A 20119-nucleotide genomic window follows, 5' to 3' on the forward strand; every position below is an offset into this window, starting at 1 on the left:
TTTCTTCTTCTGTGGTAAAAACGACGAGCTACGAGCCAACAGCGCCCACTGCTGTACTGGAGGTGACACCAAGCTATGAGAAACTGTTCTGCATGAAAAAATTAGTTCGAACGCTGCTAAGCTTTCAGTGAGTTGTGGCACACGCTGGTAAATGATTTTAGCCTGCGATGAAGCCATGCTCCATGCACAGGTCAAAGTATACGATCAGGCTGTTGGTATTCTGGCACATTCATACATGGTTAGAAATGATGCTGGGAAAAACGTGCAGACCAAAAGCAAGACTGCCACACAAGCTCAAAGTACTGCTGAGGTGTCGGTTTGCTGCCATTGTTTAAGTAAGTAGCTCAGCCTTTTCAGGTTGCTGCAGTAATCAGAATTGATTAATTATTTTTCTTTTATCGCAGCTGTATCTATTTATTTTCAATATAATTTGAACAATGCCAAGGGCAACTTTTTTATTACAGCATTTTCCAACTTTGGCCATATGTCGGTGTATTTTATTTTTGCTCTAATTCACTCATCTGCTCTTAAAATTAAAAATATTTACTTGCAAAACAGACAAGCCACTACTAACAACACAACATATTAAGCACATATAGATAATATACCCTGTCCCCATGTGTAACAGGTCAAGATAGTCCTCCAACCAGCGACTTTTTGCAAAGACAGATGGTATATTTCAGCATGGCACCTGCCTGTCAACCAGCCTTGATAGATTCAGCAGAGAATTCCAACATAGTCAACACTGCAGATGATGTCAGTATATTAAGACATTTGACTTTCTGTAAATCAGAGAGAGGGTGATGGAGAGAGAGAGAGAGAGACAAAGAGAGAGAAAGAGAGAGGGAGAGAGAGAGAGAGAGGGAGAGAGAGAGAGAGAGAGAGGGAGAGAGAGAATGTATTATCCCCTATTGGACTGGCATGATTTTGCTGGCCCAGAACCTATAATTGACAACAGTTGAAGCAGATCTGAATACAGTGGCACAGTACAGATAACAGGATCTCTGCCATGAAGACATTATGAGGATCAGACCACAGGTCAGTCTCACTCTTCCTCTCTCACTCCATTTACACGTTGTGGTGACCTTTAATATGTGAAATAGCAGCATAAGCCTCAGCTCCTTGATCACTGACATCACGGATGCCCGGCAGAGAGGCACAGTCACAACAAAGATCATAGAGGGGTCAGGTCAGAGTCAAGCGTTGGAAGGCAAATCGCAGCAGGAAGATGGAAAAAGACTGGAAGCCGTTTTTCCTCACATGGTGTCTCAGTTATCGTAGGAGATTGTGGCAATTATTGTGAATGCTGCCACCCACGCTGAATCTAACAACATAACCCCCAGTGCTTTACATACAGCTAATACATAGAATATTAGTGTTTGGACACTTAAAGGTTACCAATGTAGCACATGTTAATGTGGCATAAAGGCTATACCTTCACACGCTGAATAGAAATTGTGTTCAGTATAATGATTTGTAATAACTTCATGTGATCATTTTGAACAGAGGGTGCCAAAGTTACAAGAATTTTGTAACTGTTTCTGTCATTTTGAATTAGACAAGTTTATGGTCAAAAACTGAGAAAGGAGTTCAGTGTTTCTCCTCTGAACTTTATCGGTCGGTGTGTCTGAAACCATTGAGATTATGGTTAAAATCTGGTCGAGATGGTTCATGAGAACCGTCAGGCTTAAGTACAAGACTAGCATTATTCTATATTTGTCAGATTTCATCTTTTTTCTAACATAAGATGTTCATCTTAAAAACTGCTGACGGTGAATGTGAGACTGAGTCAAAATAAAGTACACTGTGTGTGTTCATAGTGAAGGTGCAACAGTGTGGCTCACTGATGTCTTTTAGTTGTTTAACAGCAGTGGAGCTCTATGGCACAGACGAAGAGGATGTGTGATTCACACACAGTACTTGTTAGCAGATACATTCATCAATGGCCTGTGTCCACACATGGAATTTGTCTGTAAGGAAAATATAAGGGCCTCCCATATAGTGTTAGTCAAATCTTAATCAACCAAACTGTATGTCAGAAGAGGACAACAGTGACAAGGTCTGACCTAAAATAAAAGTACACTATAACCATCAAGGCTGATACAGTGAAGCAAAGTGTGGTTATGTAATATGATGGATTAGCATCATATCGATTTACCATGCATTGTCATTTCTATAAGTATGAATGCAAGACATGGAATATCAGTACTCAGCTGCACTCATGTGTCTTAAATATCTACTTTAAACACAGAGCATCATGTTCAGCATGTGCAGTTATTGTTCATGTGTCTAACACAAAGCCTGCATCTCTGATTTTGCATCTCCATGTGTTTTTGACACCTGACCAACATGTAGAAGATTTGATAACACAGAGCGACATCGGAAGGAAATTCATGTATCGTTCTGCAAAACTCTGACAACATGGTTCATATCTTCCAGCTGGTGTAAAGCATGTCACTTTGTTGCCAGAAGGGATTTATTCATATTTGATGAATAATTAAATATAATTAGGAAGTGTTCCTCCCCCTTCCCCCCAACACACTGACATTTGTCAACAATTAGCCAGGCAGTTGTACTGCATTCTGTATCATTTTGTACTGACAGAGGAGTATTCCATTACATACTGACAAGCATTATACGTAACTGCAATACCATGCTACTATTGGTGCTACGATGCTGCTGCCATATGCTGTGTGTGGTTAGATTTATTTAGTCAGCGAGTCTCTTGTGCAAGAAAGACTTGAGAGTAATGACATGTACACAACATCACAACAAGACAATTCAGTTCTACAAAGCAGTCATCACACACAGAGACACTAACAGCAACAGCTACTAGAAGGTCTGTATTAACAATACCAGCAAGTACAGCTTTATAGCCCCTCAGAGCAATGAGGGCCACTAACTGTTGTAGTTTGGTCCAGTTGTGAGGGACACAGTAGCACCAGTCTGTCCCAGTTCAGAGTTGCTATGAGGAACTTTTAAATCAGCGTAACTGATTTTTTTTTGGCCACTTGAAGGAAGTGGAAGCAAGTTGTGAACACAACACTGATGTATCATCACCTTTTACGTTGATATGGTGAAAAATGATTAGCCAACAGTTGCTTTCTGTATTAACACATGCAGCATATGAAGCAACACTAAATGTAGGAGCCTAAATGCAGCTAATTTAGTAAGAATAATTTTTATTTAAAAATATGCAAATAAAATAATAAATAAATAATAATAAAGATAAATAATTTCATGATTGAGAAAGATTTAAATATTATTACATATGTACATTTCGTTTATAGTGTATGAGTAAGATAGGACTCTTATTGTGATATTTAAAAAACCCATCAGTTAACCTGGTTGCCATGGGAACGGGGTCAACAGCGGGGTCGGCAGGAACAGAAAGGAGACTGGAGCACAATAGTTTTTTGACCTCACTCTCTCTCTCCACAGACTTTCTTTACGACGTGGAAGGTTGTATTTGTGTACTTTTCTAACGTCTTGTAATGTTGCTTTAAGTTTTCAAGAAAACAGTTAAAAACGAGAAGTGGACTCGTGGATTTATTTTTGAAGTATTTAGGATACGAGGGAGTCTGACGAGCGTCAAGCTAAAGCTTCAGTAGGGACAGTGAGGACCTACACTATAATTCGTTTGGGGTTCATCTTTCTGTCCACCTGATCAATGTAAGTCCAATATTCACTCTGTTTTAGCTCTGTTCTTGGTCTCCACCAACTCCTGAGGGAAATATCTGGCTCATTAGCTGCTAAATGCTCCACTGTGTTCACCAGCTAGTCTCTACCTGTGTCTGTCTGCTGCTTGGTGCTGGGCAGGGAGTGTACATCGGGTTGCCTGCCTGCTGTGACTGAAGACAACGCTGTGAGAGCAGTTAGAGAGATCCAAAGCAGTACAGCTGCAGCCGGACAGCTACACAATGAGCTGAAACATGCTATAAAACTCTGAACAGCTGAAGGGAGCTGCAGATTCAGCTGATGTGAGCAGGCAAACCTGAAGAAGTCTTGATGATGATCAGTGTTGACCTGGTCTGATATAACAGGTGGTAGGCAGAGAAACAGGTGTGTGTAATCGTGAAGCTGAACAGTTTTGTAGTTCAATTGACACTCATTTTTGCTCTGAACCATGTATTCCATAATCCCATTGTGGGCTTTATTTTCATGTTTCACAGTAGCCATTTTGACAGGTCACTGCAGGAAAAGCACAGGTGTGATTAACACCTGTGCTTTTTGTTTACAGTCACTCTGTCATTCTTTCTTCCTGACACTGACAAGGTGAGGGGGGCTGAATGGACTGATGACATGCATGGCAGCGCTCTGGTGGCATATTGCAGGCAGTGGCCAGAGGCCACATGGCACAGTGATTTCTGCCTGTGTGTCCTGGGGGCTGCGTGTCCCACATATTATCAGGAGTACGGCTTTGCTGTGCTCGGAGGGGGCGTTCACACACTCATGCGCGCTACCCGTGCGGAAAATAGGTTTTTAGTCCACTTCTGACATCACGCCCATCGATCGCTTGTGGTTTTCCTCCTGAGGTTGTCCGCTGAGAAGATGAGTCACGCTACAGCTGAAACCCAGACCCTAAACACTGGGATGAAGAGGTCTTTGTTAAAGAAACGGTTCACCAAAATAAATAAATAACTGCCTGTTATATGTAGCTATGCAGAGAGTTTGGGGCTTTTTGTACAATAGAGGCGAATCACTTTAAAATATCTAATTATTGATAAGAAAACAATGTTTTTTTTATTGTTTTTTATTGTTTTTTATTTTTTACTAATTTAAAAAAAGAAACCAAAGTTCTCCAGTGTTAAATGTGTCTTAACAAGGACAGCTATGCAAGGATTGTGCTCAATAAAATGATTTAATATTAACTCAGTAAATATCTAATTGAAGAATTAATTAACAAATCTGATCAAGTGTGGACAGTCTATACCAAAAAAAGCAGGCCTCACTGGTGTGATGACCAGCATTAGTCATCTCCAAACCAGTGCATGTGAATGTGATTTAGCTGTTTCTTTTCAGATGTCCCAGCTCCTGTGGATAAACTCGTAAAAAAACGCCATATGAACATGAAATAGGTGCAGAGTGAGACCTCATTATGTTTCGCTCTTCTTCATTTTCTCCTCCGCCGCCTGGCACCTGCTGATATGTGTCAAGGTAGCCAAAATTAGCCGAACGCGACCAGATGTGGTTATTTTTTTGTAGCGTAATTCTGCAATCGAAATAAAAGCATAAGTCATCTGGAAATAATAGCTACAGCATTACTAAGGTCTGCACACATGTCCGGTGAAACCATTGACTAGCGGGAAAGAAAGGTGCCGAGAAATTGTCAAATGTGCTTATTTTGAAAATCGTGACAGGAAATGTTGTTGGCTGTTCTGGCTAACTTCGCGGCCGTCACCTGCTGCAGCAGAGCGGAGCGGGGCTGGAGTGAGTGGAGGAGCTTCACCCAGATACCCGGCGGCGATGGAGCAGCCTAATCCTCCGCTCTGAAAACTCTCTGCCTTTTCAGGATGAAGTCTCGCTCTTAGTTTAATGTCAGCGCGCAGGGCGAACAGTTTTGGGGGAGACGGCGCCGGTCCTGCGCTGGCACAATTTTCTGAAGCCCAAAAACCGCATTTTAGGGGCGACCGCGGCCAAATCGCGTTAACGGGCATCGCCGCTTTCCAGCTCACCTCACCAAGAGATGGAGGTCCGACGTTAAGGGCTTGAGGGAACCGGGCTCGGCCAGAAATTTCGCCAAAATTACGACGGGAATCAAGTACAACTCCCTGTCTCCCGGCAACGGGAGAGACCACCGGCCGCTCGTCATGTCTCGTGCCAAGGAGCGGCTGAAAGGCGGGAATGAGACCAAGGACAGCGTCACTCTACTGCCGTGCTTTTATTTTGTAGAGGTGAAATCTCTCTCTATTTATGAATCTGTTAGATGAAATCATTATCTTGCAGAGGTTCAGATGTGTGGCTGATGGAAGTGAATGGCTGCTGTGCGCGTGCTTCAGTTGACATGCTGGTCGACTGATCAGTTTAGGCACTGACAAACTGACTGACTGGTGGCTGATTGACAGTCTGAAATGACACATCCATGCACTGGAGCTGCTTTAATCAATGCTGTCTGTCAGCCAGGCTGCATCTGTTGTTGGTGCGTCTGGTTTTGGAGTGGAGACAGCGCAGAGGGGTGGATGGTGCTGTCTGCTGATGGTCAGGCATCTGGCTGCTCTTTCTCAGGAACATGCATGTGTAAACTTGTGGCCTGTAGTCTAATGAAGTAAGCCACCACACTGAAGAACACAATCAGGTTGAGCTAAAGATGCAAACACATATTGAGCGATCATTGTGGGTGCTTGAACATACCACAGATACTGCACACATCACAACAAGCCAGACAGGCGTGGAGAAGCCCGTGCAGTTTGATGGCAGTGAATCTGTATTCACCTCGTCCCTGTTTACCCTGTTCTCTCTGCTGCCAGTGACACTGCAGTCTCCTCAGGATATTATGACTCCTTGTGTATACAGCAATTTTGTGAAACGAAGAGCGGCGAGCCACGGCGCGTGTAGACGACAGTGAACGACAGCAGCTATCCAAATATGAGCATATGCTTCGATTTCATGCCGCCACAGTTTGGACGCAATATCCATTAAATCATTAGCGTTAAGAAATGAATGGCCCCAGTTTAGTCTGTCCCTGTCAGATCACTGTGTTCTCTCTCACAGTAATTGTTTCTCGCCCCAGGACTAAAGCCTACAATGATGCTGCATTTAGTCTGTACGCCTCCAAACAGCCTTTCCTAGGCTCAGCAATGTCAATGTTTCAAATTATTATTAACATTCTTACTATTACTAGTAGTGGTAGTGGTTATAGTAGAAGTAGTGGACCATTAGGTTCACCTTTGTTTGGACATAGCCTAAATTTCCAGTACTATGACAGAATCATATTGAAATATGAACACGGTAACAGAGTCACTGCAGAGTCACTGCGAGGGCCACAAGCCAACATGCTCAAAAATAGCATGCCTTGGAAGTGTTTTCCTCATCAAATGTCTGTTATTATTGCTGTTATTCTGTGCTGCTTTAAGGAGCATTTCAACAAGTGTCACCCTAAGTCTTGCGCTTATCTCAGACCGAATGTTTACACGGTGCACTACAGCACATAACTCAGTGGCAGCCATGCTCTGTTCACCACTCGGATTCTCCACCTGATGGATGATGCACGCAGCCACGGTTTGAGCAGCATCAAGACACATTTAAACCGTATGAATGATCAAAAGTCTTGTGACTGCATTGAGTGTGGCTTGCTACTGCTTAGCCCCTGCTTGCATCATCAGTCGTCCGATTTAAGGTTGAAGTGGGTTAATAGAGTCTGGCTACGAGTAACAGAGTACTGAAGAATTTACTGCTAGGTCTTACTGTGACAAATACAGACAGTAGCTTTATATACTTGCAGATAACTGAATACTAGGCAAACGAGATGAATGTAGAATATATGAATTAAGGCATTTCTAAGGTTCACAGTGAGCATATTTTTGATGATAACTTGCGTGATTGGCAAATAAAAAGAATCCTCAAGCCATTTACTATTGATTTCCATAAAGTTTGGAGTGATATTTAAAAAATGGTCACAATTGAAACAGCAGAAGCTGAGATATCTGTACTTTTAGTTTTAATAGGCTCAAAGCTCAATTCAGGCTAAAAAACCACTGGATCCTTAACTTGCTGTAATGCAACTCAGTAGTGCCTTTTATTAGATGCTCCATGTAGGGATGGAACATATGTGGAACATCTTTTCTTTATATCAGAAAATTTATAGATATCATTTGGAATGTAGCAAATTTTGTGTTAGCTCAATTGAGAAACAAACCTTAATACAACAATCCAGTACACTGAATACTGCCATAGAGCTGTTCTACCCATTGATTTGTAACATTGCCCACAATGGCCTCACCAGAGCTACTAAAGGTGTTAAAAGACGTAGAAATTTCAATCACATCATCCAACTCTACCTTAATGCCTCTACCACATCTTTCAGTCTCCATGCCCTTGGTTAGTAGTACAGGCTTTGTGTTGTGAATTGGTCTCCAAGTCCAAGCCTCAATAACCCTGATGACCTTATCAGGGTTATTTTCTCTGACTTCACAAAGCTCCTCAGAAGCCACAGAACACAATATACAGGCTGAGCAGTACTTACAGTGACTAGAACATTGGCGATGACATGTGAAATCATTGAAGTGCCCCTGTGATGTCAAGGTGGATTTTGTAGTAGTCTACAAGCTAACAGAAAACAATAGTAAAATGGAGGGGCTTCGTAGATTTTCATTGATTTTCCTCCTAACAAATCTGCAAAGTCTCTCAACACAGGCTCTGTTACTTGTGGTGACAGCTGAAAACATTGGTAGGGTAGTTTTGGACAGCGAGTAGCTTTGCCACCTCTGCCTCCTTTGTGTCCACTGTATGCATGATGCCCAGGTCGTGGCATGGAGATAGATGGCAGCTGCTGCTCTCATGAACATGCACAGCTGTGCACTGCTGTCTCAGTTTTTTGGGTTGTTACTGTAGCTCACCAGGTGACCATGGCAACCACAAAAAACAAAAGGAAAATGAGCTAATCTTTCTGGCATTTCCTCTATTTTAAGATACAACCTGCTCTTTTTAGCTACATGATGAGATTAGAGTAGGAAGGTAGCAAATTGTAGAGTATAGCTCTCCTGCCCTCATTATGCACGCAGCTGCACAGCTATGCATTGAGCTAAACACACTTCCAATAAGGGTTGATGACAGCAGATTGCCTTCAACGTTTATACTGCAATGAATTGTGAAACTGTGAAGAGTATTGTGAATAGTATTGGGCATCAAATGCAATGATTGTAACTGCAAATCAAAAAAGATAAAATCACGTAGTGCTTCATGTCAGAAAGACAGTATCACTGGGTCCCCATAGGAAAACACAGCATAGTCACTAATCTATAAACACGCACACAGTGTCCACACAAGTAAAGGTACGAAGAGTGAAATACATATCAGGTATCCCAAAAGAAATTCAGCAATAACTTAGAATGTTGCATTAGCAACAGCTTAGCTGAGACAACAAGTATATCAATATCATCATAGAAAAAACTGCACACTACTGAATTACTCAAATGAACAGCTGTAATAAACAGAGTAATGCTCCAACGAGGGCATGTGAGGAGTAGATAAGAGCTGCCCGTCAGTATTTACGTGGACACAGTCAAGTCAACTCTGTTGTGTGGATATAGGACCAAGTCATGACAGAATTTATCTCAGGACACTTTTCATCTAGAGCAGGTCTGGACCGTACTTGTTATAATATCTTTACTGATCTGACATCTGGATGCATGCTATAAAACAGCACTACTAGAGACAGACCACCCAGCTGAAATCAGCTGCTGGTGGCAGGATAACAGTATGTTTGGTTTTACTATCAGATGTATTAGTGGTGAAGTTGTGCCCCACTGCTGCCTGTTCAAAGTACAGAACAGCGATCTCGCAGGTGCAGCCGTAACCGCCGGCCGCTTGAAAGCACCTTTCCCATCACTTTAGATTATTTGAAGGTCCGTTCACAGTTGTCGTTCATAGTAATCTTTCAACGTTGCAGTAAACTTTGTCAAATTTGCCAGGACCAGGGATCAAGGCTAATCTGAATGCACCCTGTGCAGTGGGATGGAGTGCAGTGGTGCTCCTGCTCCACACCGCTGGTGTACCCAGTGTGCAGGCCAGTTGATATTTAGTTGAGATGTCTCAGCTGCATGATACGTATTGTCATGTTTTTATGTCCCAAAATATTGTGCCACAGCGTATCTGCACAGTGTTAGTCTGACGTGTTGGTGGGTGATGGAAAGTCTCCCTGCCCTCTGCCCAGTGCATGGAGACACATTATGATCCAACCATGATCCCACTGAGCTATAGGCACTGCTGTGTATTATGTGTTAGGCACACTCTATTATGGGTGACTGACTAATGAGAGAAAAGCCTGTTGGCATGTAGTTTTTGCTGATTTTATGCTTTTGTTGAAATTTTGCCATGTTAACTCTAAACAGAGTGCACGATTAAGGATAGTGTCAGCTTGGCCTCTTTTTCCAAAATCAACAATGTTGTGAATTCTGGCAAAGCTGCACGTCAGTGTTTATTAGCGTTGGGGGAGAGGGCAGAATTTTCTTTGCTTTGGGTTAAAAAACATTTTGAATTCATCATCATTATTGCTCGTCTTGTCTTTCTTTTCCTGACAGAGCTGCTCTGTGTCTCCTACATTTTCTATCTCACACACTGTCACACCATCCTACCCACTAACTGGCTGCTAGGCAACATGGCCCTCTGAATGGGGTGTATTTTTATATCTGTGTGTTCAGGGCTAGAGACGTTAAGAGGAGAAAAACATCCCTACTGCAGCCTAGTTTCCTCTGTGTGCACAGTGGCCACTGAGGCTTTGGATGATGTGTCTTTCATTTATCATCATAATGTATTCATGATGTTTTTACACCTTGGAAGTTTGTAATTATACTTTTTTTTGTTGATGTTGTTGTTTTTTTGCAACACCATTCAAATATACATTACTCAGTACATTGGCAACTGCCAACACTGTTCTTAATACTGTAATATTAATGCTGTGTATTAGAGCTGTCCCTTAGGGCTGTCTTTTTTTTTTTTTTTTTTACATTTGAAGCTTTTATTGAGCTTTTTGAATGAACATTTAGAATGTCTGTCATCGTATCTTATGACATCATCACCCTAATTAGTTAGTTTTTTGTTAATAAGTATAACTCGGCAGTTTCGTCAACATAAATCTGTATAAATACATATAAATGTACTTGTATGAATGTACAGCTGCCTCCCTCTGGCTGCAGTCACCGCTTTGTAGTGAATGTCCCGCCTACAGATTGGTCACACGTCATGAGTAATAGCCTATAATCTGAAGGCTAACGTGCCACAGAATGCATACTGGAGCTGCTCTGGTCAGCGAACTGACTCACAGGTATAGCAGAAATACTAGCAGATATAGCAGAAGTTGCAATAAACATCACAAGCATATGATCTATCAAATGAATGACGCCTCAAACTATTTGGTACAGCCCAGTTCATAAACAGGGTCATTCAGTAATACTGAGGGCTGTGAGGTCCATCAGTGACCTTGATAACACCAGCAAAGTCCGCTGTAATTATTAGTGCTTTTCTGTGGCCTTGGTTGTGCACACATCTGTTTGGCGTGAAATGAACTGAAGCTGTGAAACGCAGAGCCAGAGACCTGCCCCCCTTCCTGGGTAGCTTCCCACTGGCTTTCAGTTGTGCATGTACTTTTTTCGGAAAGGGCTTCCCATCTTTCTTTGCTCTTTCTAAAGAGCTGAAACATGATGCTGTTATTTTTTGTCTTATATATTATGGGGATCTTTGTAGCTTGTGTAGCTTTTTTTATCTTTATAACCAAGATGGAGAATTTTAATTATATGCATATTGTCAAAACCTCATTGGTTTTGATTAAAATTTAAAATAAGTTTCTTTAAAATGTTTACATAGCTGTAAAACCTAAAGCTGCACCAGTCGGTATTTTTCTATAAACATTTGATCAGATGACTCTATGCCACCCAACTGTGCAGTTCCTCTCAGATCTACAGAGCTTTTTAGCCCGTTTTAGCTCTTATTTTGGTTAAATGCTCCACAAGAGCTCTGATAAGCCCATTGTATCAACTTCATGAAGTGATAATACATAATGAATACAGCTTGAATGGTGACCATCACATGGTTTGAATAGTTTTACTTCATTTGACATGTAATATTTACATCCACTTATAATACCATTTGCTCAGGAGCTGTGTACTTCGATCGAAGGAATGCCATTTGATCTGTCAGGAGGCTGCTGGATCTCATCGAGACTGTGGCGAATTGATCTGAAATGAAATAGCATTTAGCTGTGGTTGATACGTGGACCACCCTCCACAGCTAATTACTTGTATGAGCACCTAGTCCATTAGCACCATCTGTCCAGATTCTGCCACTGCATTTCAAACTTGAACAGCACACCACCTTTTGCATTGCTGAGAAACATTGATGTTTCCTACCCACAAGCCACAGCAGTGTATCTACATGCCAATAATGTGATGTGGCATGTAGATATTTTTAATTTACTATTTCCCTGAAGAAATTGCAAGTTTGAAGTGTAGCCCCAGAGTTTTCATAGGCAGAGTACTGAAATCCTCGTAGGTGGGTGAGCAGCTCCTCAGGGCAGGAAGCACACTTCACTGCAGGTGCTATTGACACTATGAAACTGTTTTGTAAGCCCTCCTACACTTGAATGATGTGTTCCATTTTTTACTGGAAATCAATAGGGAAATGTCAAAATAATGTTTTAGAATGATAGTTAACATTATATATAAATAAAAATCAGTACCAGTGTACCAGAATATTAATCCAACCCTAAATGAAAAGCTAGGAGTTTGTACAGTTTTTCAGTTGTAAGAGTGAGAAAAGAGAGATGTTTACTGGAGTAGTATTTGAGCTGAAAAGAGCATGTGTGATTTTAATAACGAATGCTTTCAATTAAATTACATTTTCTAATTATTATTTCAACAAGCTACTGTATGTGTTGTTTCCTGCCATAGCATAGCAATTTATTTTTAGTTCTATTTGTACATCAATTTATTGGAGGTGGGGCATATATGTTTCCCCAATATATATTATAATTATGACCCTGTTATACCTGTTAAACATCAGTATGTTAGCATTGTCATTGTACAGCATGGCTGTAGACGCGTAGTCCACTTATGACATTGCCAAGCCTTGATCTTGTTTAACTCTCCGGCGTACCGTCGTGTGAAAAGGTGAGAACTGGTAAATGTGTAATTCTTGGGATCACAGGTAACCCCTGGCTTGCAGGCTGTGGAAACAGAGAGCAGTCCACAGTCAATGACAGGTTTTCACTTAACTCTCACAGTCAGAAATGTGGGCACTTGAGGCAAAAAGGTAGATCTTGTGGTTGTTCATTTAAACATCAGAGAATCAAGGCCCGATGCAACCTTGAAACTCCAGAAACAGCCACATTTAGCCAGCATTTTGCAATTTGTCATCTTGCTCGTACAGAGTGATAAAATAAACATGACAAACTATTCAGAATTGTCATGATGCATCTGTGCAGGACTCTATGAAAGAGTTAGGTAATGATTAAGCAATCATTCTACCACCTGTTGGGCCTGTACCTCACAATTATGTTCCTTATTTTCAAATATTTACATATGTCGAAGTTTATTTGAACTAATTTTTTTCATCATTGTAAGTTGATAAAGACAAAAACTGAGCCTGAGGAAACATCCTCTAATTGCTTGTTGACCAACTGTCCAAAACCCAAAGATACTCAGTTTGCAATAATATGCAACAGAACAAGCAGCAAATCCTTTGAGATGCTGGAACCAGAAAATGTTTGGCACAGTGTTGCTGATTCATTTTCTGTTGACCAACTAATTTATTCATCTTTTCAGCTCCTCTACCAGTTGTGTGAAAGTTCGGATAACACACTTGTCAAGGTTAGACACGACATTACTTTGTCGCATTTAAAGCAGCAAATCTTCAAATTATGACTTAAAGGTAGTCACACAAGGTTGTTGAGATGAAGTAGTAATTAACTCGTGAAAGGACAAACTACTTCAGGGTCATGGTACCACTCTGGGAAATGGTAACAGTGTGTTTGTGCAGTACCGTAATAGTTCATTTAGGGGGAAACATGCAAATGTAATCTTCAATCCAAACCAGACAAAAAGCTGAACAGCAGTGGACCTGGTATCAGTTGTGGGTTGTCACACAACAGCACATTGCGGTAAACGGTGTTCACCTTGGCAATGTGCAGACCACATCTTCTGTTATCTTGTTGCATTTGTAAAGTACCAAATACTTTGTGTTTCACAATAAAAAGCCACGACGGTGATTGCCTCTTGGATTGCTTTTAATGTGAAACGCAGGAGTAGAAAATGTTCAATTTAGTTTCAGTTAACATCCCTTCAGACAGATTTTTAGACAGATTTTTAGAAAATAATCTCCTTTGAGCATATTTTTTGCCTGATATTGCTTTATCACAGACGAGTCTGATTACTGTGTTAAAAATTCTTTAAGTTCTACATATTCTCCCCAATTCAAAATAAGAATCTGTGAATATGTAAACATTATATAACAGCTGGACATGGAATATTTCCTGCTTCACTGAAAAGTCCATTGTCAGTTTATGTGTTTTGACGTTTCCACATCCCCAGCAGCGTACCACGTGTTCAACTGAGATTTAAGGCAAACACTCTCCCGCCCGCCCCCAAAAACCTTTCCCCCTTCAGCTAATGAATGTGAAAATATCTCTCTGAAGTAGCCTCCTGTTGCTCTGCCCTCTGCTCATACGTCTTTCTGCACAGTGAAGGAACAAAAAGCAAAACATATTTTTGATTGGAGGCTTTATCAACTGGTTATAATTACCATTGTCCATCAAAGTACAGAAAATAGGGTTAATGTGATTCAAATCCTATGCATTGTAACTTCACAGACATTTAGCAGTGATAGAATAAAAAAGGCGCTGACTGCACCCCATGCATTTTTTCCACCCTGCACTAATATTGTGAAGAGTTCTGGTTGGTATTGGCTTTGAAGCTCAGACAGTTGATTGTGTACACACAGTAGACTATCTAGTATGTGTCCTTTTTTTGTCCTTCAACTAAAAAAAAAAGCAAATAGTGAGTGGGTAGAATATCTGAATCCCTGTCTACCAGTACTGTTGGTTATAAAACACCTTTTCTAGGAGCCTGGTTTTCAAACAGATCTTTTAAACTCACATCCTGTGCAAATGATGTCCCTTGATTGAGATTTAACAAGTTTCCCTGTGCCAACATTGGCCCACATTGATTTGATTCTAATGCTTTGCAGCACTGGCATGGCATCATGTTGAATGTGTACTGTCACACAGATTGAAGTGCAGTGAGTGAAATTCTTTCTGCTCATGGCACTTTGCAATATGAATATTTGGCCTTGAGCGTAGAGTTCTGACTTCCAGCCTTCTTTTTCCATTTAGTTTGGAAGAAGATCTTCATAGTCCTCTGTCTGCAGCTGTATATCCTTGTGTCTGTGCTGATTACCTGACAAGTACTGTATCAGCATAATAGAAGCAGCAGAGAGAGGCCAATGATTCTTCTTGACAGTGTGACAGTCAGACTGCTGACCCTTGAAACACTGCAAGGCTTTGGTGGAAAAAATCCCTGAGAGCGACACGCTATGTATCTCCACTGTCTTTGTACTGAATGTGTTTGCATCTGTTTATTTGTGTATAGCAATACATGGGTTTAACTGAGGTTGTTATTTCCCTTTCAATAAAGAAATCAGGCATCAGAGTGCTTTGGTAGCCAAATGATAACAGTGCACGCCATAGTTTGTGCATAGTAGACTTCTCATATAGCAACTGCTACATGGGAACCCCTTAAGGACCTTAACCTGCTCTAATTCAGACATTTTGATTGGAACTTACATATTATTGACCACCAGCCACCACGGTTAGATGTTGAAGCCAGTACGTACGTAAGTGCTCCAAGCTGCATTTCCTCTAGTGACCACTAGATGCTCCTTTCTCCACAAACACTTTGACTGTTTTGACCTGGACAAACCTCAGATATCTAACTTTAAAATGTAGTGAGCATGTTAGTGGTGTTGTTAACTTGACGGTCCAGACTGACATATTTCAATACATTGACATGATGGATTGCCATGAAATTTGGCTCTGACATTTCTGTTCCCCCCAGGGTGAAATGTCATCACTTTGGTGAAACCCTGACTTTGCTAAGGCCACCATGAGGTGAACTTATTACTAGATATTGTCCAATACATTAAGTCATTACCAAATTCCTAACATCAGCATTTTAGCATTGTCATTGTTGCTTTGTTAGCTCGCTGGCATTAGCATTTAGCTCAAAACACTGCTGGGTCTAAGTTATATTCTCATAGCACTGCTAGCATGACTGTAGGCTCTTACAGTGTGTCTCCACAGCATCCGTTTTTCAGCTCATCTCATCCTCACAGAACAGATACGCTTCGATTTGAATCAATCCAACTGTCTACACAGCCTGCAGTTGCACTCGCACGTGCATATATGCATATTTTTAGGCTTCAAGTCCATTGTCTTCTGTTTTAAGTGCTTAACCACAGTCAGTGTGTGAGTCTGAGTGCAGCCAAAACATGGCTCTGCACTCTTTACTGTGCCTGAACGCATCCTGTGTGGACACAGACGGAGGACTGAAGCTGCTACTCTGCTAACATGCCGTGTAGACACGATGTTGTTGTCTCGTTGAGGACTATTGTTCCACTAAAGACATATTATGCTTCAAAATTGTGCGTGTTTAGAGGCATGTTTGCTTTGATTGACAGGGTGCCAGCCCATTACAGTCAGTCATAGTGGTTAACACATTCTATTGAACAAACTAACAAAAAGTCCAGGCTTTAACACTTCCCTAAAAATGATATTGTTATATATCCCAGGTGCTCTGTTGGTGTTTTTGTCTGAGGTATGACAAACTGTTGAAGAATCTTGCTACCTTGACTAAAATTTAAGACTAAAAGAATAACATTTTTGGGGAACCACAGAATAGTAGCCTTATTTTCGCACGAAGTACATCAAAATGACCTTCCTATTCGTTCGGCACAGCCCTCGCCTTACCTGCCTTAGTGTTAATTAAACATTTTTCTTGTTAAATACTAGTTACCTGAATTACCTGGGTTTTTCTGTGTTCACTGTTAGTGGGTATTTCTGGCCTTCGCTGGTGCCTTAGGGCCAACACACAAGTATCAAAAACAATACCCAGCCCTAGTGTGTCCTTTATATTCGATTTTTTGAACAATATTTGTATTTCTCTTTGTTGTTTCCTCACTGCAGCTCCCTATCCTGGCCTCCTCTGTCGTCAGTCTTTACTTCCTGGAGCTGACTGATATTTTCCAGCCGGTGCATTCTGGGTACAGTTGTAATGACCGCAGTCTGTCTCTGCCCTACATCCTGCCCAGACAGGAAGTCTGCCCATTGCCTCTGCTCTTCAGCTTGGCGTTCGCCGTGCCCACCGCCACCGTAAGTTAACCTCCACCTCTTCATTCTCCATGCTGGACGTCACAGTAATATCTACATGTGGCAAACACACTGATTGGTTTCAGGGACTGTGGCTGCACAGCTACTGTCCACACTAAGGCAATAAGGACTGTGTCTGTGAACTGGTGTTACTCTGTTACCATGAATAAACCGGCGGAGTGAATATTCCTCCTCCGAGAGGAAGAGGAGTAGTAAGTACTGTTAGCTGACATTAAAATGTAGACAGATGCAGGCAGCACATCATGTTTGAATGGGAAAGCCATCATCCCACAGGAAGAAGTGTTTCCTACACATATCATTTTTGAAAATGTGCCCATTGTGCTGTGGGAGTCTGACTGCACTGAGTAGAGTACAAGTGAAAGCACTAAGCTGTTTCCATGCAACGGTAACATCTGATGGGAGCAGGCCAGCCATTTTAACCATGTTGACCAGAATTCTTCTAAACTGACAGTGCAGCTCCAGCTAATAACTGTCCCTCGATTTACAATTCACTTTCGAGGGGCAGTTTAAAAAAGCACAGCCATGTAATGCTTCAAATTCCTAGTTTAGAATTTCATTTATTAGAATTTCTATAACTTCGAAGAGGTCGTACAATCTGCAATTTCTACTCATTTATGAACTTTTCCTGCAGGAAGAAAATGTGTGAAGAAGTTGCTTGTGCAGCCCAACCAAAAACGGGATTTTGTAGCGCACCTATCGTAGCATTACCTTTACATTACATCATCATGACGTGAAAGGTCAACACGCCACTGTATTGTCATGATATGACAATTTTTTATGACTTGTCTTAGTGTCTTATCATGAGTGCTATGACCTGTTATGCTCCTACACACTAAGAAATCAAATTCAACATTTACTTAGTTTCGTCAACAAAAAATGTAACTGGGTTTAATAAATTGGAAAAAGACTAGAAAGTTGATTATTACTGCATCAAAGCTCATCAAACTGTTTCAAATGTTCATAAAGCCAGTGAGTTGTTGTAGTTTTGTGTTGATTGTACTAATCATGGCTGATTAGTTTTTTCTGTCAATGTGAGTGGGTCAAATAAAATACATCCTATGTCCCTAAACTTTAATAAAAGGTCCAACTAAAGGTCACAAACAGTGAGAAACGTCCGCATCACACAAACACGACATCAAGTGATGTTTGTCTTCTTTTTTTTTTTTTTCAAAGCAAGCCATCAAGAAGAAAAGCCTCTACATCAGCAAGCACTCACGAACGAGAGGCTGGAAACAGCATGTTTGACATGTTTGGTTTAGAGATGACTCAACAATTAACAAAATCATTCATCATTATTCTGTCTTCTGATTGATTTGTTTTGCCCAGTCAGCAGTTGCTCAGTTTACAGTGAGATATTTTTGGTTCATATGTAATATATAGATGCCAGAGTAAAAAATGTACTCTGACACACCAACACGTAACAGGTTTGGGATTTGAGTTGAATCGGTTTCCTGTTTTATGCTGAAAGTTACTTTCCTCTTGTGTGAGGTTTGGCCTCCTTCCTGCTTTTCTGATTGATGATCAGTTTCACCTGTCAGCATTCGCCTTCCCTCCCTACTGTACTGGGTCCCTGTGTTTTCCCTTTTTTCATTGAGGTGTGTTCATGGTTAGTGTGTTGTCTGTATTTCTCATGTTACCCCCATAAGACTGAGGAATCTCAATGATTGTGGTGGTGGCCCCCTAATGAGTCCTCTACTGCAGTCCAGGCCAAAAACATGCTCAAAAATATAACAGTATAATGGGCAGAGTGTTAATTTTGGCTTTAATTACATCTGAATTCCAACTACTGGTAAGGCTCAAAGAATAGTAGAAATTCAAATCGTAGTTGTTTGTTCTGTCCAACAGTTATATATTATGGGGTGTGATGAACACTGCACCCACTATGGGCTCACACAGGGCTCACCATGTGTCCTTCACAGCAGTACTGTTTTTTGTCTACACCTGGGGATTTAAACAGCTGACAGCAAGGGCACAGGTTTGGGCTGCGTGTGTGTGTGTGTGTGTATGTGTGTGTGTGTGTGCGTGTGTGTGTGTGTGTGCACATATACAGTGCACACACGAATAGCTACTGTAGACTCTGCACAACATTGACTAGTTGCATAAAACAGGACAATTTTGATATGTGTGTGAAACAGATATATTACATTAAATTGTATTAGAATAAATAAAAAAGAGATTAAAATGTAACTACAGAAGATTTTTACAATAAATGTCACAAGAAGCTAAATGGATAAGAACCTGTAGGTAATATGCTACTCTGAGCCACCAGAACATCTGAGATTGTCCAGCTCCGTCTGTCAGACTGATGAATCAGCTGCACAACTCAAGAGCTTTCTGCTGCTTCATGACACAGAGACACAGCAATCCTCAAACCCTGACCTATAGTTAAACCATCTCAAGAATGTCACTGTGTAGTTATCTTTCTATCAGCTCATGAACTTATGTGACTCTTCGCCTTTTTTTGGCTCTGACAGCACATTTAGCATAGTCGTTGCTGCATTTTAATAAAAATCTTTTTCTAGAGCTTTCAGCTGCACCTTGCAGTCTTTTCTTTGATTGAAAGGAAGGAAGAAAGAGGCGCTCTGGATTTTATCTCCTGTTTATTGTGTAAACAAACAAACAATCAAAACCATAAACTGAGGTATTAGCAACAATAAATGTTCCAGTAATATTTCATTATTCAGCTGATCAGTGGCACGTATCCATCTGGTGATATAAAATCTGCATTGCCAACAGTCTTATCTTATCTTTGTCTGTGTGTAGATTCTGATAGGAGAGGCCATTCTGTACTGCTATCTATCCAGGAGGTCATCAGCCACACAGACGGAGGCCAACATCAACGCTGCAGGCTGTAATTTCAACTCCTACATTCGCAGGGCTGTACGCTTCATAGGTGGGAGGACACATTATGATGCATTATACCCACAAGTGATTACATGTATGTTTTCAGTGACTGAAACAAACCACAGAAATAAAAACAGCCACCATCTGTAACAGTAACTGTAAATAATATGACATGTTCTGCTC

The 20119-nt window shown here is 41.1% G+C and overlaps 1 protein-coding gene across 1 annotated transcript in view; it reads left to right on the plus strand.

The window, feature by feature from the left end:
- The first annotated feature begins 5810 nt into the window (after window positions 1-5810).
- The window catches only part of LOC121615468 (2-lysophosphatidate phosphatase PLPPR4-like), a 30981-nt gene continuing 16672 nt past the window's right edge, over window positions 5811-20119 (plus strand). The window contains exons 1-3 of the mRNA XM_041949830.1: window positions 5811-5894; window positions 16889-17074; window positions 19856-19985. Of these exons, the coding sequence (XP_041805764.1) occupies window positions 5811-5894; window positions 16889-17074; window positions 19856-19985 (400 nt within the window). The remainder of the gene's footprint in view (window positions 5895-16888; window positions 17075-19855; window positions 19986-20119) is intronic.

Source organism: Chelmon rostratus, chromosome 12, assembly GCF_017976325.1.
Source record: "Chelmon rostratus isolate fCheRos1 chromosome 12, fCheRos1.pri, whole genome shotgun sequence".
NCBI classification, from domain to species: Eukaryota; Metazoa; Chordata; class Actinopteri; order Chaetodontiformes; family Chaetodontidae; genus Chelmon; species Chelmon rostratus.